General features: G+C 41.7%; 1 protein-coding gene across 6 annotated transcripts in view; it reads left to right on the forward strand.

The window, feature by feature from the left end:
* Positions 1 to 25,070, forward strand: part of SLC20A2 (solute carrier family 20 member 2) — a 109,087-nt gene that overhangs the window by 48,118 nt on the left and 35,899 nt on the right. For all 6 annotated transcript variants that reach the window (XM_030312537.2, XM_030312534.2, XM_030312538.1 and 3 more), the window contains 4 exons: positions 11,016 to 11,568; positions 16,528 to 16,668; positions 18,250 to 18,335; positions 21,349 to 21,445. In XM_030312537.2, coding sequence (XP_030168397.1) covers positions 11,280 to 11,568; positions 16,528 to 16,668; positions 18,250 to 18,335; positions 21,349 to 21,445 — 613 coding nt within the window. In that variant the 5' untranslated portion in view covers positions 11,016 to 11,279. The remainder of the gene's footprint in view (positions 1 to 11,015; positions 11,569 to 16,527; positions 16,669 to 18,249; positions 18,336 to 21,348; positions 21,446 to 25,070) is intronic.

The raw sequence follows: 25,070 nt of genomic DNA on the forward strand, positions 1-25,070 counted from the left end.
CGCTTAACCGACTGCGCCACCCAGGCGCCCCTCTAATTCCACATTTCTGATGGGAGCACACTGCAGTGTGCAACAAGCCATTCAGTTATAAATTTTTTCTTCCTCTCCAAGGGCAGTCTTACTACAATGAAAGACTGTTTGCCATATCTCCAAATTTGATAGAGTGTCCAATATGTATTTCATTATAGTAACTTTGTGGAATCATGAAATTTGAAATAGAAACAACTGGGGTGCTCAGCTGGCTCAGTCAATGGAGCATGTGACTCTTGATCTTGGAATTGTGGGTTCGAGCCCCACGTTGGGTGTAAGTATTACTTAAAAACAAGGGTGCCTGTTTGGCTCAGTCAGTTAGTTGAGCATCTAACTTTGGCTCAGGTCATGATCTCACGGTTGGTGGGTTCGAGCCTGGAGTTGGGCTCTGTGCTGACAGCTTGGAGCTTGGAACCTGCTTCCGATTCTGTGTTTCCCTCTCTCTCTGCACCTCCCCTGCTCATGCTCTGTCTCTTTCTGTCAAAAATAAATAAACATTAAGAAAACAATTTAAAAAACCAAAATCTTTTTAAAAAATAAAAAATAAAATAGAAACATTAAAGCTTTTTTAAAATAACTGCTCATACAGTCATTCAAATTCCATTTGAACGTCTCCAAGGAAATGGCGCTTGCACCTCCTGGGGTAGTCTTTCAGTTTTTAAAAACTTCTGTGTCTTCTCTTCTTCAGGCCAAATCACCGTAAACCATTCATTCATTCATTCATTTGTTTTAAGGGGAGGAGGGACAGAGAGAGGGAGAGAGAGAATCCCAAGCAGGCTCTGCACTGTCTGTACAGAGACTGATGCGGGTCTCAAACCCAGGAACCTGTGATATTGTGACCTGAGCCACCCAGCCATCCTTGTAGTAACTCCTTTTATCTCCTTTTCATTATTGTTGCTCTTTATTTCTCTTTATCCTTTTAAAAATATATTTACTTAACAGATTTCTTATAACGCCTTCATACAGAGCAAAAGGCTTTTGGAAAACATCTAAATAACACATGCTTTATGAGCCAAAAAGAAACTTAAATGTCAGAATGACAAAAATGCAGGAGGGAGAGTGGATACAGCAGGAATGAGGCCTGCAGAAGAAACAGGGTCTGGAGACGCTGAGCCCACAGGATCTGCAGTGGAAACTTTATATCGAGGAGCAAAATAAGTTTGTGCATGTTCCAGAAATTCATGAGGGCCGTTGATGGCATTGTTCGAGAAAGGGTCAGGAATTTCCACCCCCTCTCCCCACAGCACAATCCTGCGGTTCATAGTTGCAGACTGCACTGCCTCTTCCTAGTCCTGTGGTCTCTGGTTGATACAGAATAATTGGGTTGGATGGGACTTGAAGATACCATCTGATCTTGAAAATTTACAAAGATCATGGCTCTGCAGCGCTCCTTGTAGCCGGTTCTCTTTTTTACCCTTTCCTCTTTCCCCATTGTTCCTGCCTCCCCATCCCCAGCTCAGGCCAAGACCCCAAGGAATCTCAATTCCCCAAAGAGGAGCTAGTGTCATTAAGAAGGCCTGATGAATGCCAACCAGGAGCATCACCTCTTTACACTGCTTTCATTCGAATACCTCCACGTAGTAAGTAGGAACCACCATCTCACTTCTACTTTGTTACGACAGTCACATCTTCAAAACGACCAAAATTGGACCAGATGACTTCTCAAACTCTGATGTTCTCTGATTCTCTAATGCTGTGAACCAAAATAGGAATAAGAGACTAATCTTAGGTTGTTCCTTGTGAGGATTAACCTCAAATACTGTTCCAGTAAAAAGGCTTGCAGTGCACTTGGCACCCTCAGGACATTTTCGTATTCTCTGGGTGAAGTTCGGTTCTTCTGGCCAGTCCTCAAGAGAAGCGTACAAAGGATGAAGGAAGAATTCTAAAGAAGGACCAGGTGTGACTGAGGATGCCCTTTAGAATCCCGTAGATGGGAATATGATAGACGACTCCAAACCATGTCCAAAGGTTTGGTCCAAACCAGTGACCTTTTCACACAGTGCTCAGGTGCGAGGACAAAGGGATGTTCTTGAAAGTGAAAAAGATAAATAAAAATATATAGATGTATTTATATCTTAAATTATAGGTCATAAACCTGATGGAAGAATTGTCTGAGAGGCCTGGGTTGAAAACAGATTGATAGTAAATTCATTTTGTTTATTAGCAAAAACAAAGCATATTTTGGTGGTACATTCCTAACTTTAAAAAAAAAATGTACTTTCCTTTGTAGTGTTTTAAACAGTTTTTCCAATGCTAAAAACTAGTAGTTGCTCATCATAGGAAGTTTTGGATAATATAAAAAAAATGTCAAGAGCACCTAGAGAATGCTGAACCTTGGCCCTATTTCTTTAAAGTCTCATTACTGGTGCGTGCTTAAGCATAGTTGATCATATGGTACACACCATTTGTATGCTGGTTTTTTCCATAGCAGACTGTGTTCCAATGCCATGAAAAATTCTCAAGTTACATTATGTTAGTGAATATGTTAAATTTCCTCTTTAGAAGTCACCAGTATTTCCTCAGCCTTTCCTCCTGTCTGGGGACAATTAAATGGTTTTCTTTTTTTCGTGATCATAATAAATGACATTTTTGTACATCAGTATTTGTTCACATTTCACATTATTTGCTTATTTTCTTGAGCTTGTGAGGTTAATGTCATAAAGACACCCATCCCCTCCCTGAGTTCTCTCTGTTCAAGAGAGAGTACTAGGACCACCACGGATCTGACCCAACCTGGTGTGTTTATAAGGACCATTTCCCATATGAAAAATAAATGGTCCTACTAAGAACCGTTTAAATCATTTCCAACTATACTTATGAGAGAGAATATTTCAAAACTGATTTTAGAATTGGTATTGGAGTAGCAGAGCAAGGTGACACTTTTCTTTATAGTTTGCTTCTACTCTAACTTATTTTAATTGACCTCCTTGAAGCTTTTGGTGTATGAAGTGTCCACAAGTCCAGATTTAAACTATCTTCAATCTGTGGGCCTCTGTAGGAGTGATTTTCAGCCCAGCTGTTTATATTTGCCCTAAACCTGAATGCATATAAATGGGTTTCCACCTTTTGGATCCTGGAGAAGTGAGATCGAACACTTGTCTCCACAGGAATGCCCTGCTTTTCTTTTTCTGTGCAAGTAGTACGTGCCTAGTTGGAAGAGAGTTCACTAGTTTGTCCTCACAGCAGGCCTTTCTCTTACATCTCTGGCCTCGAAAGAGTTCTATCTGAGTCCCTTTCTGTGGAACTCTGTATTTGCAGTTGTAAGTCAGCCACCTCCTCTACTTGATCTATATTTGCTCTTTGCTTCTTGCTGCCATTGTTTTAACAAGATGTGACACCCTGTCTTTGAGCCTTGCTCGATTGAACTGGCTGCTTTTATTGCATCTAAGTGGAATGTTGCTTCTTTCATTGAATAAAAGAACTTTCTTTCTTTCTTTCTTTCTTTCTTTCTTTCTTTCTTTCTTTCTTTCTTTTCTTTCTTTCTTTCTTTCTTTCTTTCTTTCTTTCTTTCTTTCTTTCTTTCTACTATTTAAAGGGGAGCTTGGGGGGCAGGGGGAGGCAATGCTGGCAATATAGGAAAGGAGAAATATCAAAAGCGAATGGTTTTTATGGGTTTTTTTCCTCAGGTTTACTGAGGTATAATTGACAAAATTGTAAGATATTTGAAATGTACACCACGGTGATTTTATATGCATATATATTGCAAAAGGATTCCTCCCATCTAGTTAATGAATACCTCTATCACCTCACATATTTATATATGCTGGTGTTATTTATAGTTAGTTTTATTCAGGTACAATTTACATGCACTAAAATTCACCAGTTGCAAGTGTACAGTTTAATAAGTTTTGATACTCAAGATATAGAATGAAAAGTTTCCTGCGTAGACATATGTTTTCACTTCCCTTGGGTGAAAATACCTCAGAACGGGACTGCTGACTTGTGTGGTAAGCATACGCTTTATAAGAAACTGCCAACCTGTTGTCCGAAGTGGCTTAATCATTTTGCGTGATGCTCTTTTCTTGGCACCTTTTAGAAGTGTCTTTGTCTACCTCTTCACTCCCTCCACTCCTCAAAACTGTTCCTGGGCCTTAGAGTGCATATCAATCTTGAATCAAAGACAAGGCCAGAGTTTGTACATTGAGGAAGAAGAGCAGGACTAGAGGAAGGTGGACTGGGTATAGCCACATGACTACTAGAGGTGGGGGACATAAGAGTGAGAAAGATCCTTCCAGGAGGATTATTGGAACCTCAGGTTGTTCTTCCTATGCCTACAGTGGTACTGATACCTTCAGGTTGCTTGAAGCTAACCACAACTTACAAAGCACTTGTGCATACATTAGATTTGATCCTAACAATAATTCTATAAAGCACATGTATTATTACTATCCTCATTTTACAGATGATGAAACAGGATTCAGAAAGTGTATGTGACTTACCCAAGGTCACACTGCTACTTAGTAACAGAGCCAGGATTAGGCCTTGAGTTTCCTGACCATTACCCCAGGACTTTATCTGCTAGTAATGATAATAGTCACCATATATTGATCCCTGGCACTGAACTAGGGCTTCTGCATGGCCTCCACATTATGTACTATTATTCCCATTTTCCAGATGAGTCATTTCAGTGACTTGCCCATGGTTGTGTAGCCAGTAGCTAGCTGGATTGGAATGGACCCAGAACCTCTGACCGCAGGTCCTGTGCTCTTTCCTGTTCTTCATGCCGGAGACACGAATGTTCCTTTTTTTAATGGCAGAGAGAAGAGGAGAAGCTAGAGAGCATGCAGTGCTGGGAATGAGCCACAGTGTCTTAGCAAACTGTCTTGCCACTTCTTTTTCAGTTAATACTAGGTTTTAAATCTGCAGCCTGTTCACTTTGAATGTCTTACATCTTTATTATCAGGCTTTACACTCATGCTCTTTGTCCCCAGAGAATAAACCTGCTTATTCCTGCTTCTATGATCTGTGTCATAGATACAGTTCCAAGCTGGGTCTAACATTGGCTCGACTGTTTTGCCTCCCCTTCTGACATTTTTCCCCGTTTCCCTCCCTCTTTCTTTTCTCTACCCCTCCTCTCTACCCCTTTCTTGCTGTCTTTCTTGCTTCTGCTTCAGTCAGAATATCATCTGCCTTTCCTTAGGCTCCTTTGTTCCCATAGACTACTTTGCATATCTGTAAATATGCCATTTAAAGGTAGTTAAAGCAAGTTTCAGAGCCGTTCTAGTAATGTTTCAGTTTTTTATCATTAGAGTGAAAATATGAAACTCAGTATTTTTCATCATAAATACACTATTATTTTTTAAATTAATTTTGTGTTTATTTTGAGAGAGCATGAGCAGAGGAGAGGGGTAGAGGGAGAGAGAGAGAGACAGAGAGAGAGAGAATCCCAAGCAGACTCCACACTCAGTGCAGAGCCTGATGTGGGGCTCAAACGCACGAACCGTGAGATCATGACGGGAGCTGAAATCAATAGTAGGACGCTTAACTGACCGGGCAACCCAGGCACCCCTTAAGTTAATTTTTTAAATGTAAGAATATAAAGTAGATGTTGTCACGAGCTATTCAAGAATGATGGTGTTAGGGCACCTGGGTGGCTCAGTCGGCCAACTTCAGTTCAGGTCATGATCTCACAGTTCGAGGATTCGGGCCCCACGTTGGGCTCTGTGCTGACAGCTCAGAGCCTGGAGCCTGCTTCGGATTCTGTGTTTCTCTCTCTCTCTCTCTCTCTCTCTCTCTCTGCCCCTCCCCTACTCACACTCTGTCTCTCTCTGTCTCTCAAAAATAAATTTAAAAAGTTAAAAAAAAATTTTTAAAAAGAATGATGGTGTTAATACAAACTCCTTATAAGATCTACATCCTGAATGTTGAAAGAAAAAAATGATTCTGCTGTACTATTCTGCAAATAAGATTTCCAAAATGTATCTCCCATTTTACTTAAATATTTACTTAATATTTTCTTGATGAAAATGTGGTCATTTTTATGGCTAAGTAGTCAGACTCACTCACAGGTAGCAGAGAGTCGTAGATTTTACATCATACCATTGAAGAGATTACTGTCTTCAAATTTCTACCTAAGTGTCAGAATTCAGGATCCAATCCTAGCTGCTAGGAAAGTAGGTTTTACATTTTCAGAGAGTTGAGTGTGAGGCACTTTGGGCTTCAGAAGAGGTGTTGGAAAATTATTTCAGAGCACTGAGGTCCTCTGCATGGGGGACCTGGCTCCTTCCCTTCACATGGTGGAGGGAGAGCTTGGCCTGGGTGCAGTCCATGAAACCTCAGACAAAAGCTCACCACAGGCCAGAAGCTAACAAGGAAGGGAGGTCGGTCATGGACCAGGCCTTTAAAACCACAGGATCCCTGGGAACAAGTCATAACTCAGCCACAGTCCACCACAGACCTGCTTGTCTGGGTTGGGTCATTCCGGCTGAGGAGCTGATTGGGCTCCGATGCTGAGAGAGGAGGAGCGTGGATGGAAGACTGGCACCCCCTCCGTATGTTTGCTTGGAAAGACCAGGGGTCATCTTGGATGTTCTCTTCAGCAGCATTTCAGAGCAGGGAGCCTCCCACCCAGGCTTTTTTTTGCATTAATGTCTATTAAGTGCTACAACTCAGCAACATCCCTGTTTTTAGACAGTGTACAAATTCATCTAGAAGTATTCTGAGAATGTTTGTTTTCACTTTTTCTTCAGCATTCATATTTCTAGTGTAGTAGATAAGAGGGTATGAGGTAGAGGTGAAGCAGATGCTCATGGAGGAAATTCTAGAGAGAGAACCTGTAAACACTTTACTTGGGAGTCCTGCCAGCATGCTCACTGGGCCTGGTGAAGGAAGCAGGGCTGGTTCAGAGATCAAGGGACAGAAGTGATGGTGAGCAGAACTCAGAGTTGAGAAGCATGCTCAGAAGCCATTGAAGGCACCGAGGAAAGAGAATGAGGATCTTATTACCATTACAGGTTTGGGAGACCGAACTCACGAGACCACTAGTACCTCTCCCAATGATCCAAAAGATTCTAAGGTTTCTGTTCCTCAAATGCAAGAGGTTGGCGGCGTTTGAAAATTGAAGAATATCTTGTAACCTTATAAGAATATCTTAGCCGTATAGGGGCTTCATACTGGGTGAAAGAGAGAGAGAGAGTTAGGGGGCTTGTTCTGACCCTCCTTCATCTTCTGACCCTTTTCAGAAAAGCTCTTGTAGGAGAGAGAAGAGAACCAAGGCTTTCACTGGAAGTTATAACATTGCGCCCTTGTTGAGAATCATTGCTGAGGAGAAGAGGCATTTACATGTGATGCTTCCACACATCAAGCCTCTCTGTCTCCCAGCTACATGATTTCTATGAACTCAAATGAGTTGATTCTTCAGTATCAGGTCTAGGCTGCCTCTCAAGCAGGCTCCACACTCAGCGCAGAGCCTGATGCAGGGGCTCACCACACTGGGATCATGACCTGAGCAGAAATCAAGAGTCAGGCGCTTAACCGACTAAGCTACCCAGGTGTCCCTTCCTTATCCCAATATTAAGTAAATATTTACATATTTTTTTTTCTTATTCTCTTCAGGTTTCAGTTTTCACATTTAAATCTTCCATTTATTTTGGCATGAGGTAGGGATCTTTTTTTCTTCCTTCCAGTTAATTAGCAATTAGCACATTGGCCCAACATCACTTGTTGATTAAGCTGACCTGTCCCCACTGATTTGATTGCTCACCTCCAAAATCCTGCTTTCAAACACCCAGCACTCTCAGGTGTCATACCCGGCCAGACCTCAGCCACTCTGAATTTGGGCTTCTGTATTCTTGACAGTCTTGGCCTTGTGTGCGATGTTCCCTGGCCACCCCTGACAGTGGCCCCATCTCAGCAGCATTACCACCTTCTGTGCAGCAAGTTGCACACTTGTTTAACTGCTTTGTTTTATTTTGCTCCTGTTTGATAAAAATTAATGGAAGAGGGAGAAAATCAGGGTGTTGGTACTTGTCATAAAAAAAACAGGCCCTATAAATATAAAACAAAATAGTAGTCATTTGGTCTCAAAAACACCTTTCTCCTTAACCAGATGTTTATAGGATGTAATGTGAAGGAGAAAAGCTGAATCAAAGAACATAGACATGATTGTAGAAATAAGTTGTCTAAGATTATCTAAGTAGGAGAGGGAATCCCTGGTCTGAAATGTTGCCTGAGGGATCGTGAAGCCAATGAAAAGCCTGGGCTGAGGATATACCTTCTTTGGTGCTCCTATGATTTACCTGTGTGTGCAGCATGTCCCAGAGTGAACCGGGGCTCAAACCTCTCCCTAACATATAAAAACAAAACTAGAAACAGTGTAAAAGAGAAAACATAAAAACTCTATTTGGCTATTTTTCATCCCAGGTCCATGAGTCAGTAACCAGCTGTCTCTTTCAGCCCCTGCACATAGGCCACCACAAAGTTGACTTGACTTGAGCCACTGAAACCTCTTTACGTCCTTTCTCTTCCCTTCGGTGCCACCACCACGCTGGGCCAGGGGCCTCCCCTTATACCCGAACCATGCAGAAGGAGGAGCCTGGTAATTACCTCTCCACATTCACCCTTCTGTCTAGCCCATTGTCTGCATGGCAGCCAGAATGACCTTTCCAAAATGAACGTCTGACAGGTCGGCCTCCCTCTGGTTAAAACCCTTCTGTGGCACCCGACTGTCTGCATGATGGCCACAGTCTTGAGTAGGGCTCCTGTCAGCTTGCTTGCGGCTTCCTCATGCTGGCCTGCCTGTCCTCCCTCACGCTGCTCCTTCCTGCCCGGGCAGTTCCTGGAACGCCTCCCCCACCCCAGAGTTAACTCCACCATCCTTAGATCGCCCTTGAGCCTTCCCTGCCCTCTCAGACCCAGAACTGCGCTGTCATGACACTGCGTGATGTGTGCCTCCTGCCTTCGTAGCACTCATGACAGCTAACAGTCACACATTTGTATGTTTATTTCGTTAGCGTGTGTTGCCCTCACTGGGCCGTAAGCCCCACATCCATTTTTACTCATCATCATATTCCTGGTGACTGGCACAGGGGAGCTCATCAATCAGTATTTGTTGATGTTATTCTTTCTCATTTGCCCTCTTGACAAGCTAACCTGGCAAAGAAGATTGCATCAAGAATTCTACTTTAAGATTAGATAATATTGGTCCAAAATATTTCTATTTTGTATTTTCATTTGTAGACTTAATGTGCCCATGATATTAATAAAATACTCTTTTAGTAGAATATTGTCTTTTGCCTTTAGAGTGGTCTTTTCATTTGTTTCATGTGGGATCTAAATCTCCAGAATTGCATAGCCTTCAAATCTTAGCAAATGATAAAATCTATTAGTATATATTTTGTTTCATGATATGCCTGTAATATTGCACACATAGATGGCTCTCAGTAGATGCTTATTGATTTATTATATACTACTTTCGTTTGAAAAGCATATAACCCAGTTTACAGTTTTTGATGGAAAGAAAAAAAATCATCTTTAATACTACAACTCAAATTTAGCCACTGTTCTGATTGTAGTATATTACCTGCCGGTCTTTTTATATGTATTTTAACATTGCCATAAGCACAAAGTACGTAAAATTTAGCATCCTTGTTTTTTTCTTACTAAATAACCTTAATGTTGATTGATCATTATATTGTCTGTGTCTATGATGTATGAGCCTAATTCATTCAGTTCAATTCAATAAGCATCTGTGAAGAACTGGACTGTGCTAGGCACCATTCTGTACGCCTAATACTATTCAAAGAAAACGATACCACAGATTTGGTACTTTGACTATATAATAATAGAATACCATAGTTCCAAAGCTTTTGGTGACACGTTTACTTCATAGATATATTAATTTTGTGACATTGCCTGTTTATTGTGGAGGAATATTGCAAGTCTTTTCTCCATGTTTAATAGCTTCTTTTTTCATGTAATCAGCAAGTTTATTAGGGCTTCCCATGTGCCAGGCACTATTCTGTGTCCTGGACCCTAGTGAAAGGAGACAGACAAGAATGGATGAATGAATGCAGTGATAAGTAGAAAAGATAAAAAGGAAGGTGAGCGGGACGGGATAATGGCATGGGGGGAGGGGCTGCTCTTTCACAATGTCATTTGAGCAAAGACCTAAATAGCGTGAGGAGTAGCTACACAGCTGTCAGGAGATTTCTGTCTGGCAGAGGGATCAGCAGGTGCAAAGGCCCAGAGATGAGAGTGCTTGGTGTTTTCAAGGAAAAGCAAGGAGCCCACGAGGGAAGGAGCGATCGGAGCTGAGGTCAGTGGGCTGGGGGGGGCCCTGAGGAGACCTTGGAGGGTCTTCCAAGGTGTGATGAGACCTCTGGCTTTTCCTCTGAATGAGATATGGGTAGTCATGGAATCATGACATCTGAATCGTGTTTCAATAGGATTGTTTCATTCTGCACCTTTCTCTGTTCCTCCTGCAAGGGCCTTCGGTTTCCACCTTTGTTACCCTCTGGCTAGTCACTTTATACTAGAAACTGTAAGCTTTCTTTCAGATACATGCATGGTGTATTCATAAAGTGCTCATTCCTTATGTGTAAATGAGCAGGTAGATAATTATCCATACCCTGTGGTGTCACAGAATCACATTTGTTAATCGCTGTTCCAAGAAATTAGGCACATTCCACATATTTCAAAAACTCTACAACTGCATCCTCATTTTTTTTTGCCCATTTGAAATATATTTTGCAGATTGCATAAAGTCATATCCTATTAAGGCTTAATTGGCAGCCTATAATTATAAAGCATGCTTCTTCAACCACTGATACTGTAGAGACCAGCTTTTTTTCTTTTTTTTTGTTTTTTTTTTTGGGGGGGGTGGGTAGGCAGTTAACCTAATTATAATCTTCCTTGAGTTGCTTTATGGTTAGATCTGTCACATGTCAAAGTTAGATTCCATTAGTAGGCTTAAAACATTTATTTCTGAAAGAACAAACTGTTACAGGTTGCTTAGGGTAATTGATTTCTTTTGTTTTCTGTTACAGGAGGAGACATCACAGCTTTCCCAGATTGGGAGGAAAAATATGGAATGTGTTTTACCGCTGACTGAACACAACCAAATGAACTGTACTGACAGTAGTTTGAAAACCAGCAGTTAGCAGTTTGTTCAGGCTCTAACATTGTCCAGCACTTTCCAGAGCAAACTCACTGTTTACAAGAACTCTCGGCCTTACGACGTTTATAACCTCAAGCTTTGTTTATTTAAAATATTCCCGCACGAGAAAAGTACCTGGCGCCCACTTTCCAAAATGGCCATGGATGAGTATTTGTGGATGGTCATTTTGGGTTTTATCATAGCTTTTATCTTGGCATTTTCCGTTGGTGCAAATGATGTTGCCAATTCATTTGGTACTGCTGTGGGCTCTGGCGTGGTGACCTTGAGGCAGGCATGCATTTTGGCTTCAATATTTGAAACCACCGGCTCAGTGTTATTGGGAGCCAAAGTAGGAGAGACCATTCGAAAAGGTATCATTGATGTGAACCTATACAACGAGACAGTAGAAACACTAATGGCTGGGGAAGTTAGTGCAATGGTTGGTAAGTAGCATTATTCTTTACGACAATAAGAAACGTTTCCGCTGGCCTACTTCCTTCCCTACAGTACTTCTGTCCTGTCCATAAATGTGATCTTTGCTTTAACTTCAGAAACTGGTGTAATGTTTCATATTTACTGCATCTTATTTTTGCTTTCTGCACTTTAATTTCTTTCTTTCTTTTTTTTTTTTTTTTTAGTGTTCAAGTGTCAAGCAACCATTTTCCCAAATTCTTAGCAAACTTTGCTGTTAAAATAGTTTTGGCTAAGAGTACTTTATTTATGAAGTCCAGACAAAGATTGTATAATAGCTGTCATTTTCAAGTGGTTTGAAAGATTTTAAAGAAATAACTTGTCTAAGTGAATGTGTTTGTAAGGTTTACTTGGGAAATAGCCTTGATATTTCCATAGATATTTCATCAGTTACGATGCACTGTTTTGAATACTTGGATGCTAAGAAACAGTTTTTACTAACTTTTGTGTTCTCGGTTTGTGTGCTTGAGTAGTTACCAGATGAATCTTAAGTGCCTGTGTTTCAAGAAATTCCAGTCTTCTACGTTATTTGTAATCCTTTTTGTGGCTTTTGTTTTGATTTTCTGATTTCTACCTCTGGAAGCTCCATTTGGGATGTTTGTTTTGTTTTCTGGCCAAAAGACCATTTGTGTGTCACCTGTTTACAGTATGACCTTATACTGGTGGTTTCCGGTTGTCTAGATGAAAGAAAAGTGTCAAGGGCAGTGAAGCATGTTAATAAGCAGATTGACCCAATCAAACAGTGTGATTTCTCCATTGGTCAAGGTGACCATCAACTTGAAGCACTGTGGGGCGCTTCCCTTCCTGCACTTGCTACAGCTGAGAACAAGATTCAGGCAGGAATATCTTAAGTGCAGCTGACAGGACTCTTTCTCTGCTTGCCTCTAGGTAGAGATGACGTCCCAGCAGACAGCTGATCTATACGGGTAATTTGGTTAGGGAGAAGAGGGTTAGAGAGGAATCCTACCACCTTCTGCTTTCAACAGGACATATCCTTTTGTAGGAAGAGTCCTGCAGTAGGAGGTAAGATGCTGGTGTACCAAGAATACAGCTACACTCCACAGGTCCCTAGTTCTGTACTGTCACTGGCATTTCTTAAGGGCCCAGAATGTGGGCATTATTTGCCAAATAGAAGATGACACACCATCTTTTTGTTACAGCAAGTTAGTTTGAGAAGTTGTTGGCATTTGATCCATATCCAGTACAGATGTACTAAGGTATTGAATACTGTTAAGCACAGTATGCTGGTGATACGTGCCAAGGAGTTCCTATTTCTCAACATTTAAAGATGTAAGGTTCACAATTGCTTTATTTCCAGCAGCTGTTGTAATGATTGAATTTTACTTACCCTCACTGAACATCTATGTCTCATTATAGTCATATGTAAGTGGGATTTCCCTTAGAAAACTAACAGTTATTTATAAAAATTATCTTGGTCGTCGCGATAGGTATCTAAGACCTAATCATATCGAGCTGAAGTTAAAATTTTTCCAGTCAGGATGCTACGGGTGAGAATTTTTTTTTAGAGAGTGCCTGTGCCTCCCTCTCTACACCACCCCCCATGTGAGTGGAGGAGGGGCAGAGGGTGAGGGAAAGAGAATCTTTTTTTTTTTTTAATGTTTATTTATTTTTTGAGAGAGACAGAGACAGAATGCAAGTGGGTTAGGGGCAGAGAGAGAGACACACACACACAGAATCCGAAGCAGGCTCCAGGCTTTGAGCTGTCAGCACAGAGCCCGACTTGGGGCTCGAACTCACAAGCTGTGAGATCATGACCTGAGCTGAAGTTGGACGCTCAACCAACTGAGTCACCCAGGTGCCCCTAGGGAAAGAGAATCTTAAGCAGGCTCCATGCTCAGTGAGGAGCCCCATATGAGGAGCCCATACAGGGATCAGTCTTAACAACCATGAGATCATGACCTCAGCTGAAATCAAGAGTCGGATGCTTAACCAACTAACTGAGCCACCCAGGCGCCCCAAGAAATGTTGAAAGTAAGGGAGTAATAAAGAAAAGCACTGATCAAATTAAATCTTAACAGCAGTTTCTCCTTTCGTTGGATAGAACTTCTGAAGAATGGTCATGTATTAAAGAGATTGTTAGTGAGGCCACAGCGAGGCTCTGGGTTAGGCAGAAAGCCTTGTGAACCTCGAGCTTCATGTCACTGCTCACTTTTCATGTGAGCAGCATAACTTGTCCAGTTTCTCAGTTCTCTCACCCCTGGCCTTTGGCTCTTTACTGAAAGAATGAAGAATACTTACCTCAACTAGAATTTAGGTTAACCAAAGCAATTTGGGGTTTTGCTTGAATAACTTGATTTTGTTTGCTTTGGTTTCTTTCTTTTTTTTTTTTTTTTTTTTTTTTTTTTTTTTTTTTTTGGTGTGTGGTTAGATGAATCTCAAAGCCTGTTTTTGTTAGGAATTTGTGTGAGTTACCTAGATTTTTAAAATTGGATTTCTTGCAAATGAGAGCTTTGTTAATACAATGGTATAATTATTATTGGCCACAACCAAAGCTGATCCTGTTCCGATGCCTGAATTGTCCCCATCTTTCTCTTCTAAACTCAATATCCATTTCTTCTCTCTTTCTCTCCCCCATCCTTTTATTCTGTTCTTTTATTTTTTCCTTTTTTTCTTAAGAAACATTTCCCTAAGCCCTTGGGTCTCTGTGCTTTCTGATAGAGTTGTGGTAGCGTTGGGTTCATTGGGTGGAAGAAATTATTTGTGCCAGCCAAACTTTCTGAACAAGTTCCCTTTTGGGACGCTGAGCTCAGCCCTAAAGCAATAGTCCACTTAGTATGAAAACTACCAATGGTTCCAAAAATCTGAGAATTCACAACTCCCCATCTTCTCATGGAAATACCCACAAAAGTGTGAACAAGCCATCTCCTGGAACCACCCTAAGAAGTACCCTGTCCCCTTAATGCTCCCTAACCACTGAGCCTTCTCAGGAGCCTGGAGCCTCTTCGGGCTCATTCACACTGCCAGTCTGCTTCTGGGTGACCCTGCGCCTTTGAGCTGCCACTCTTCCGTCTTCCCGGGAATCTGTTGCCTCAGAGGTGCTCACCTTTCCCCCACTCTCCCTAGGTTTTGTCTTATACCCTTGTTTCATACTTAATCCTTTCCTCTTTATAAGATATCGTTATCTTAAGTTAAAATATCTTTTTTCCCACTGTTTTTCTTAACATTAAGAAGATTAATCCCATCAGCCTTCAGAAATTCCCGAGGGTTAGGAGGGCTGCCCCACTCTCACTTTGCCAGGCGTCCTGCAAATACCCACCTTAACCTTCCCCTCCTTTCTGCAGCCCTTTCCTTTGTGCCCACTGGCCCCCTTTCTCACCTCCTTCCCACCTTCCCCCCACCTCCATTGAAGGCAGCCCTGTCCTCCCAACCTTTCCTTACAAACCCTGCTGCTCCAAGACATATGTTATAAAGTCAGCCAGAGAGGGATAGCAGCTTTCAGTAAAGAAAACCTCATGGTCTGAAATTCATTTGGGTGAGTTTATACTATTAACATCATGAGATTATTTTAGTTTCGTAAGAATAGAAATCATAAGTATGTTTTTCAAGTTACTGTTCTGTGCCATGTAACATGCTCCAAATTCTGGCTCTATTTTTAAAACAAACTAGTCAGTCATTCAGGAGCTCAGGGCTTAGATGTGGAGGCTTAAGGAATTGTCCACGGGGAGGCCTGGGTGCTGCCATGGAGGCTGGCCCCTCCTCCTCCCAACACACTCCAGGGACAGGGATAGACGTAGACAGGGTTACAGCCAATAATTTGGCTCACAGGTGGGCCTGCCCGGCACTCACAGAGCTGATGTCAGCATTGCCTCACAAATTAGGGTCTGCACAGCCATTAATGATCCTCTGTAACTCAGATATTTTTGAAGAAAATGCCAGGGATTTGCTTAAAAGTGCTGCTGCCAAGCAACAGATTTCCAGAATTAACATTTGGGATTAATAACGTGCCCTGCTTATCAGCCAAGCCCTTTGTTCCCTTACAGTCCTATATGAGCTTTTTGACAACTGTTTCTGAAAGTGATCTCGCCCAGCTGATGCTTTTAATATGCACTGCAGAATTTGATCTGCTTATGAAAATATCTGGAGTGAACTGTAGCCTAGAAAAACATTAAGCCTGGAAAAGGAGGTGAAATTGAGGTAAAAGGACACAAAGCCAAAACTAAGGATCCTCTTAACTTAATAAAGAATTAGAAGACTTGAGGGAGGTTGCATAGAAGATGCCTGGCATTCTGGGTAGGGGCTGAGAGCAGATGCCCACCTGTGGGTTAGATTTCGTGGTGACTTCTCATATGAGAGGCACAACTACAAAAAACAATGTGGAATTACACAATCTCTTTTATTTTTATTTTTTTATTGAGGTGTAATTGACATGTAACACTATATTAATTTGAGGTGTACAATGTAATGATTTGTTGTTTGTATATTACAGTCTCTCTGACAGACTAATAGGACATTGCTGGTATCTAGCCCTCCTCATTATGTGACGATAGGCATAACTACAGTGAAATCTTTTCCAGTATGCAGCCTTTCATGTTGCTCTGTGTTCTCTAGAGTCTGTAATTTCTTGCTTGGTCTTGGCCACCCTTCACATCAAAACAAGTTCATCGTCAGCACCTAAATGTGACAAAAGCAGTTAATAACTGACATCAAAAAACTTTAAATACTTTTAAAATATGTTTCTTTCAATAAATCATCATTATCCCTTCAGTGTTGAAGAATATTCCTTTCACTAAAGTTCAGTGAGTGATTTTTGTTAGGACTTAAGCACTCTGTAAAGAAATAATCCATAAAAAAATCAACCCTAGGGAGGTGTTATGGAGAACAGTAATTTGGGCTTCTTCCTTTTGTGGCTATTTGAGATGCCGTGTTCTATGTCTGACCTTTTTTTTTTTTTTTAATCTTTCCACCTATAGGCTCAGCTGTTTGGCAGCTCATTGCATCCTTCCTGAGACTTCCAATCTCAGGAACTCATTGCATCGTTGGTTCTACTATAGGATTCTCACTTGTTGCAATTGGTACACAAGGTGTGCAGTGGATGGAGCTTGTCAAGATTGGTAATTGCCATTTTCTTTTACCTATCAGAAGGAAAGTTTACATTCTCTAGAGTAAGTTTTATTAAAAGTCACCATTATAATATATTTTCCTCTTTGGAGGTTAAGGTTTAGAAGACCTATATGGGTAGTCCATTTACCAGTAAGATTTCTCCTCACAGAGATTGTGAACTTTTATGTGTTAGATGAATTATTTTAATTTTAATTTTAATTTTTTTAATCTTTATTTGAGAGAGAGAGAGACAGAGCATGAGTGGGGGAGGGACAGAGAGAGAGGGAGACAGAATCTGAAGCAGGCTCCATCCAGGCTCTGAGCTGTCAGCACAGAGCCCGACACAGGGCTTGAACCCATGAACTGTGAGATCATGACCTGAGCTGAAGTCAGATGTTTCACTGGCTGAGCCACCCAGGTGCCCCTGTCTTAGATGAGTTTGAACTCTACTCTTTTCAGTGTCATCTGGCTTTGAAAATCAGTATCTATCTGTTGTTCCCAGACAGAAAAGAAATTTTTCTGACTGAAATCAGACTGTAGTCAGAAAAATACTAGGCCCTAGTAAAGAAAATACCTTCATTGTCCAAGAGGCAGAGTTCATGGTCATGGGGAACCCTGGGGTGAGCTCAGTGTTACTTACCTCACTGCATTGGAGAGGTCTCCCAGTCTGTCCCCTGCTCAGGAAACACGGGAAACACTCTAGCGCTCCTCCTGGGTTGTAGGCTTCCCAGGAGGGACTGGTCTAACAGGTCTGACAGTCTGCCTCCTGGCTCTGGCTTTTAGCAAGAGGGAAATCCATTCAGCCCCATAAGTAAAAACCTGCCCTTTGTGAAAAACACTCTCCTACTTCATCTCCATCCTCTGGGTTACTCATCTGTATAAGAATCACAGTGGCGTCTGGAGCTCTAGGTCAAACAGACCCCTGACCTGCCAAGCAGGGAGGGACACAGCCGGGAGAATCACCTCAGATCCCAGGAGGCTTCTTCAACAGTGTATCTCAACTCTGGCTGCACCTTAGAATTACCTGGGAAAGCAATTTAATCAGTGCCAAGCCCCCTTTCCTAACCTTTTAAGTCAGAATTTGGGGAGTGGAACCAGAGCATAAGTAGGGTTTGAAAACTCCCCAGATATTTCCAGTGTGTAGCCAGAGTTGGGAACTACTGGGTTATAGTGTCAGGATGTCAGTACCAGGCTGAACTAGGAAAAGGAAACGGAAGGTGGTTCACCTTTTAAATAACCTTTACTGTTGGAGCAAGGATCAGGTCTCCATAGGGATGGAGAAGATGAGCAGACAGAAGGGGCTTAGTGGGAATCAAAGGAGTCTGTCTTTTCAGGCCAGAGCTCAGGGTCCCTTACCTGACTGTGCTGAAAATGTGCTCACTTACGTGGGACTCTGTGTCTGAGGACAGCTGCACATGTGCGAAGGTCAGCCGTGCCTGGGAAGTAGGTTTGTTAGGTTCTGAGTTAAGGTGAATAATTCTAGGAATATTTATTAATGTATGTACTATGTGTTAGTTATCATTATATCATATAAATAGGACTTGAGTTATATAGAATTTTAACGTTCATTAGATTTTTTTTTAATTATTCAGTTGCTTCCTGGTTTATATCCCCACTGTTGTCTGGTTTCATGTCTGGCGTGCTGTTTATACTGATCAGAATTTTCATCTTAAAAAAGGTAAGTGAGGCTGTTATTTTTTTTTTTTATTAAGTTTTAGAACTAATTTTGGTTGTATTCAATAGAAATTAGCAGTGAGGGGGTCAGAGGAATGATTATATTTTTACACTGTTAAGGCATAGCACCCTGCAGTTAGAATTAGACTTTATCTTTTTATTTTTTATTTTTATTTTTTTTAATTTTTTTTTTTTTTATTATTAACGTTTATTTATTTTTGAGACAGAGAGAGACAGAGCATGAACGGGGGAGGGTCAGAGAGAGAGGGAGACACAGAATCCGAAACAGGCTCCAGGCTCTGAGCTGTCAGCACGGAGCCCGATGCGGGGCTTGAACCCACAGACTGTGAGATCATGACCTGAGCCGAAGTCGGACACTCAACCGACTGAGCCACCCAGGCGCCCCTAGACTTTATCTTAAAGTAGGCAGAGGAGAATACCCAGGGGCTCCCCCAGAAAGCAGCATTGTAAATAGTGTTTCTTGCCCTGTGGTTTAGTGTATTACTTGGCTCCCCCAAGCATTGTGCACAGAACCCAAACAGGCAAAGTAATTTCCTGAATGTTAAAGAGAACAGAGTGTGATAGTGTTAAGATTTTGAAGTAGACTATCACTAAAAACATCTGGAGAATTTCTTTACCCAAATATGAGTGTTTTCTCTATTTTAATGGAGATGGCAAGCCTGAGACACTGACTTTTTCCTATCCCTGAGGAAAGGGTAAAAAGAAGGTAATATACCTATTTGGGGGGGTACATTTTATCAAAAATTAAAATGAGATTAAAATTAGAAATTACTGAGATCTGTATTCCATAAGAAAACAAAACAAAACTTGATTGTATTTTTTTATTTGACTGTCAAGAGCTTGTTGCAATATTTTATAAGCCATAAAGCATGCCTCTGATTGTTGTGTTGTGATACGCATTGAGCCCATCAGGGACAGGCCTTCCTTCAAGTGTATCCTTGCTTGGAGATGCGTCTGGTTTTCCTTGGCTTTGCCTAGTAGTCTGTTGAAGGGCTCCTTCTCTTGGATCAGTACACAGCTCTACCATTCCTTCTCTTGGCCCCTCTCCATACTAGTATTTATTTACGTCTTGGAAGGTGCCACCCTCTCTTACCTGCTACACTTCAGTTTTTTTTTACTTCCTCTGCCTGGAACCCTTGCCTGGCAAATTCCTACTGCTCCTCAGCCTTGAGATGCCATTTCCTTGGAAGTCTTTTCATCTCCCACCCAATTCTGGCTGCTTTCCTCTCTCTCATGCTTCTGCAGTGCTCCATGCTTTGTCATCATTGCACTGTTGTGCTGTGTGGTGTTTTACTTCTTGCTTAGCAGCCTATTTGCTGTCTGACTGTTAGGTCTGTGAGAGTAGAACCATGACTTACTTGCTTGCTTTCATGTTCTAGTGCCCAGCACTGGGCTTGGTACTTCAAGGACACTGATGGAACACTTAAGAGGGAATGATGAATGCTTAGGTGGCAGATGACAGATGGATGCATGGAAGGAAAGAAAGAGAGGGAAGGAGGGAGGAGAGAAGAGAGGTCTGAAGATAGTTGTCATTTGAGTTTTAAGAATAGGTTATTTGAAAAAACATAAGGTGATTCAATAAAAGAAAATAAAATGTAAATTCAGGACTTAGACACTTTCAGGAGTCTTTAGTAACTCTTGGCCTGAGAAAACATTTTGGAAATGAGGGGCAGTGGGCATTTGAGCACCCACACATTTTGTTTGTAGTTGAGCCTGGGTTCTTGTCACGTGATACACAACAGGTGAGAAGACTACTGCGCCTCATCCCTGGCTCCTGCCCTGGCCCCTGGCATCATGTTCTCTGTGCTTGTCAACCCTGCTGGGCTGGCTGTAACTCTCATGTAATTGAATCACTTACTACCCCTGCTCTTACTGGTCCTTACTCTCACTACCATTCAACTCAAGCCTCTTGACAAGTGCTGATGGCTACTTGAGACATTCCAGAATAGGTTCTTAATGGGTTGTACTGTTCTGCAAACATACTTGATTTCCATACATGTTTGCATTTGACGCTAGGAATCTTTCACCATCTCCATTTATCCTTACTCCTGGGGCTCAGAGCAGTGGTTAGATCTAATTTTCCTTTTATCATGGGTAGGTAGCAGATTTATATAAATGTACCAGTGTCTTACATGGTTATTAGAAAGGAGTCCTTTTTTGAATTAAGTGACATCTATGTGCCGGTGCTGTATTGACGAGTTCCCAGTCCGTATTTTTGCTTCAAAATCTTCTGTAGATCTGCTTAAAACCCTAAATTTTGAATATTTCCTCAGATGTTATTTAGTGTAAAACATATGCAGTATCCCTTCTTGTTGAAGTATTAGCTTTAGGGAATGTACCAGAAACCTAAAATTGTAAATACATTTTTTGTTAGATAAAGAACCCACAGTTCTTTTTAATTCTTAATAGTTGAAGGTTAAATACTATAACTTATGAAAGATCTTAAAAAGCCATAGCATACGGTAATATATTTGCTTTATATATTTTAATAGAGCTAAAATGTATTGTGCAATAGGGCGATGTAAAATCTAGTAGTAATGCAGTGGTGTTTAAGTAATTTGGCTTTCTTGGGGCATCATCCGAGGGTTGAGTCTTCAAATATTTGTTGAAAGTGAATTTTCAGGGCCAAACCTGAAACTAGCTGGCGTGGTGAGCCCCACGGGGTTTGAAGTAGATGCTGAGCTCCGGGCTTCAGTCCCCAGGAACTGGCCTAACCTCACAGCTCTTCTCTGTTTCTAAATCTGACATCAGCTCATGTGATTTTAGTGCTTCAACGTGTCTGCTGGCCACAATAGTGCTCTTTGAAATAGTAATTGTGTAGGAGAGACAGCCCGAGCTGATGTGCAATAGATCACACGGCAGTGACATGGCCAGCCGTTTTGGCCACACCACAGTTTGGAAGACTTTCTCGTAACAGTGTTTTATATCATTTTACCTCTGTTGGCTCCAGATGCTTCCTGAATCCTGACCTTCCACTTTATCTCATTATCATACAGGAGGACCCTGTTCCCAATGGCCTCCGGGCACTTCCAGTGTTCTATGCTGCTACAATAGCAATAAACGTATTTTCCATCATGTACACAGGAGCACCAGGTAAGAATTCCTTGGCAGTTTAAATCTGGCAGGCAAAGTGTATTAGCGTTAGACTTAACGGTATTGGTTTATTTGGTGCTGGCACTGTTGTTGGTTGATGGTAAAAAGCATCACTCATGCTCATGATGGAGTAGTAAAAAGAGGAGTAAATGCACATCCTTGTTCTAAATACTCAAGAGGTATGTGAAGTACAGAGGCAAGAAACACACTTGCAAGTGAAAAAAAGAAATGTGAAATCCTCGTTCTGCCTGTTTGCCCCTCTGTGTTACCTTAGCAGCCTTCTCGCGCTGAGTCTCAGAACAGGATCTAATGCCACGCACCTCCCCAGGCTGCGGGGGAGTTTGGGGAGGGGGATGGCACACACATGACACACGGGGAAAGCTCTGCCGTGGCCCATAGCATAAATATCCACCTCCCTGGAATTTGTCTGACCAATGAATCCAGTGGGTAGAAGCTCCCCATTTTTTTTTTTTTAAGGTACTGAAACCAATGTTGATTTTTCAGAATTACCCCTTCCCATTCTGATGGCTTTTGTTCTTTTTACATGGGTTTAGGGTTATTTGGTGGGGGGGGGGGGGGGGGGATGCTGGATTAAAAGTTTTCTTTTGCATTTTGGATGGCTAAAGAAAGTCATATGTGGTATTTCTGTTTGCAAACATTTCAGTGTTGGTGAGCATTCTAATGAAATACTTCTGTACATGTTTCAGTAGAGAGGATTCCTCCTGTTTCTCTTTGTGGTAGCCTCCTACAGCTAAATCCTCAGTATACCCATTATTGTGGGGATATCTGGAGTCAGCAGATATGTCAGTTTGTGTTGTGTTTCTTCTTGTTAATGACCTTTATGGTCATTATGGATTACATTATGGATTAAGATTCAGTTATTGGCTATATCTGACAAAAATCTCCCTCTTTCTGTTCAAAAGATAAAATTTTCCCTAAATGGCATATCATACAACAGCTGACAGGTGCCCTCTTCCAAAATGGGGGAGTATCCTTACTAATTTCTCAAACTAGGTTCCTCAAGGCCATTTTTTCTCAGATTTTATTTTATTAGACATTTATAATATGTTTGTGTACTTCAGTACTGCAAATAAAAAATTTCTGAATGAATATTAACATTATAGAACCTTCTGCTTTGGCATCTCTGCAGCATTCAAAGTGTTGATCTTCAGGGTTTCAATACTCATGATCAGGACTTCCAGACTTTGGGTGGTAGCCCAGGGGGTAGAGCATCACAGCTGCCTCAAGTTCTGTGAAAAGCACAAAGCTGAAGGTCATGGGGATGAGGAGAGCTGGAGAGATACAAAACCCTAGCCTCAGATACCAGCAGCCTGGTGGCCCTGGAGGTTTTATAAGTCATGGACTATGAAGTGTGTTTGTCATAGACTGTCTTCTCAATATCTAAAAAAATTGGAGGCAGGGAAAACACAGCTCCGTACCACAGAGTTAATCCCACCCCCAAGTCTGAAGCTCTGGCTGGGCAGGCCTTGGAGCACGAAGTTGGGAGAAAACTTGTAGGAGAGCTATTCTTTGTGTAGCAACTTCGTGCTCCTCCTGAGTCTTGTTCTTAATTTTACATAAGCTCCTAGAGCTCAAGTTAGCTGAACAAAAAGCTAATAAGCAAGTGTCAATAGCTGTCTCTAAGCTTGGTGATTTAAAGCACAGAGCTAATGAAGGCTGGGGGTGCCTTTGTAGTACTCAGGCCTGAAAATGGGAACTGGTACAAATAAGGATGATTTATTGATTTACTTTTCTTTCTGCATTTTATTTTTTTCTACCTATTTTCTTCTTTTTTTTTTTATTTTTTTTTAATTTGAGAGAGAGAGCAAGCGAGAGGAGGGGAGGGGCAGAGAGAGACGGAGACACAGAATCCGAAGCAGGCTCCAGGCTCTGAGCTGTCAGCACAGAGCCCCAGAGCCTGACATGGGGCTCGAACTCACAAGCAGTGAGATCGTGACCTGAGCGGAAGTCAGACACCCAACCAACTGAGCCACCCAGGCACCCCCTACCCTCTGTTCTTCTTGTTCCTGGTGGTTCTTCTGCATGTCAGAAGTCAACTGTGATTTTTATTAAAATTTGCCTTTTTCTGTAGTTGGCCTCATTTTTTCCATCTCTTTTTTCTCATTTCTTCCATCTCTTTTTTCTCATTTCTTCATCTTTTGCTGCAGTTTTACTGCAGATTTGCAAATGGTATGGTAATTCTGGTATGGTAATTCTGGTATGGTATGGTACCAGAATTCTGGTAATTCTGGATGGTAAATTATTCTAGAGAAAGTTAAACTATATGACAGATGAGGCACTAAAGATAATATCAATACTTCATAGAGAGGTTGTAAGAAATAAATAATGTAAATGCTAAGTTTTAGTGAGTTGAGTTTTACATGAATCCTTTTGGTCCTCTGAAGTCCTCTGGGAAACTGGTAATGCAGACAGGAAAGTGAAGCGTGGCAATGCTGAATTTCCAAGGGCATATAACTAGTCAGGTAGAGAATCCTAGTTCTGAGCCCCAGGCTCTGCGTGATGACAGTACACTGACCAACACGTGACATGGCACAGGTTAGACACCTAGTATATAGTACCTGGTCCCTCATGTCACTGTTAATAACAGTCAGAATGCACCAACCTTAATATGTTCTTTCTCTTCTCTTCACTCTGTTTAAAAATGGCTTCTAGGGGCGCCTGGGTGGCGCAGTCGGTTAAGCGTCCGACTTCAGCCAGGTCACGATCTCGCGGTCCGTGAGTTCGAGCCCCGCGTCAGGCTCTGGGCTGATGGCTCGGAGCCTGGAGCCTGTTTCCGATTCTGTGTCTCCCTCTCTCTCTGCCCCTCCCCCGTTCATGCTCTGTCTCTCTCTGTCCCAAAAATAAATAAACGTTGAAAAAAAAAAAAAAAAAAAAAAATTTAAAAAAAAAAAAAAATAAAAAAAAATAAAAATGGCTTCTAGAGGTACCTGGGTGGCTCAGTTGATTAAGCGTCTGACTCTTGATCTTGGCTCAGGTCATGATCTCATGGTTCGTGAGTTGGAGCCCCCTGTCAGGTTCTGCACTGACAGCAAGGAGCCTGCTTGGGATTCTCTCTCTCCCTCTCTCCCTCTCTCTCTCTCTCTGCCCTCCCCTGCTCGTGCACTCTCTCTTTCAAAACAAACAAACGCTTTAAAAAAATGGATTCTAATATATTTGGAAACCTGGCTATATATGTTTTGTATATATTTAATGCAGGTAGTGTAAAGAGAGTGGCTACCTCATTCATTAGGAATATTAAAAAACCTGTACAAGAATCTTGAAGATCATTACTCATTTGAAAGCACAAACAGTATTCCCAGTGCTAGAGCTAATGTTAAGGACTTCGGTTGGCAGCTGTGCTATCAGGAATGTCACATCTCCCCACCTCCCTGAGCCTCTGTGCATCGTTATAAAGTAAGGGCAGTAGGAGGACTTCTGTGAAAGCAACACCACGTTATGTGAGTTAATGCGGGCAGGTGCTGAACACAGTGCCTGGCCCATAGACCATCTTAATCCATGATAGCAGCCATTTCATTGCTATCAATCATAAGTAGCCTCATCTTTTCCACCTTAAGTTGCCAGCATATCCTGAGTCATCCTTTTATTTTTTCCACACATGTTGGTT

The sequence above is a fragment of the Lynx canadensis genome, chromosome B1, assembly GCF_007474595.2.
Source record: "Lynx canadensis isolate LIC74 chromosome B1, mLynCan4.pri.v2, whole genome shotgun sequence".
NCBI classification, from domain to species: domain Eukaryota; kingdom Metazoa; phylum Chordata; class Mammalia; order Carnivora; family Felidae; genus Lynx; species Lynx canadensis.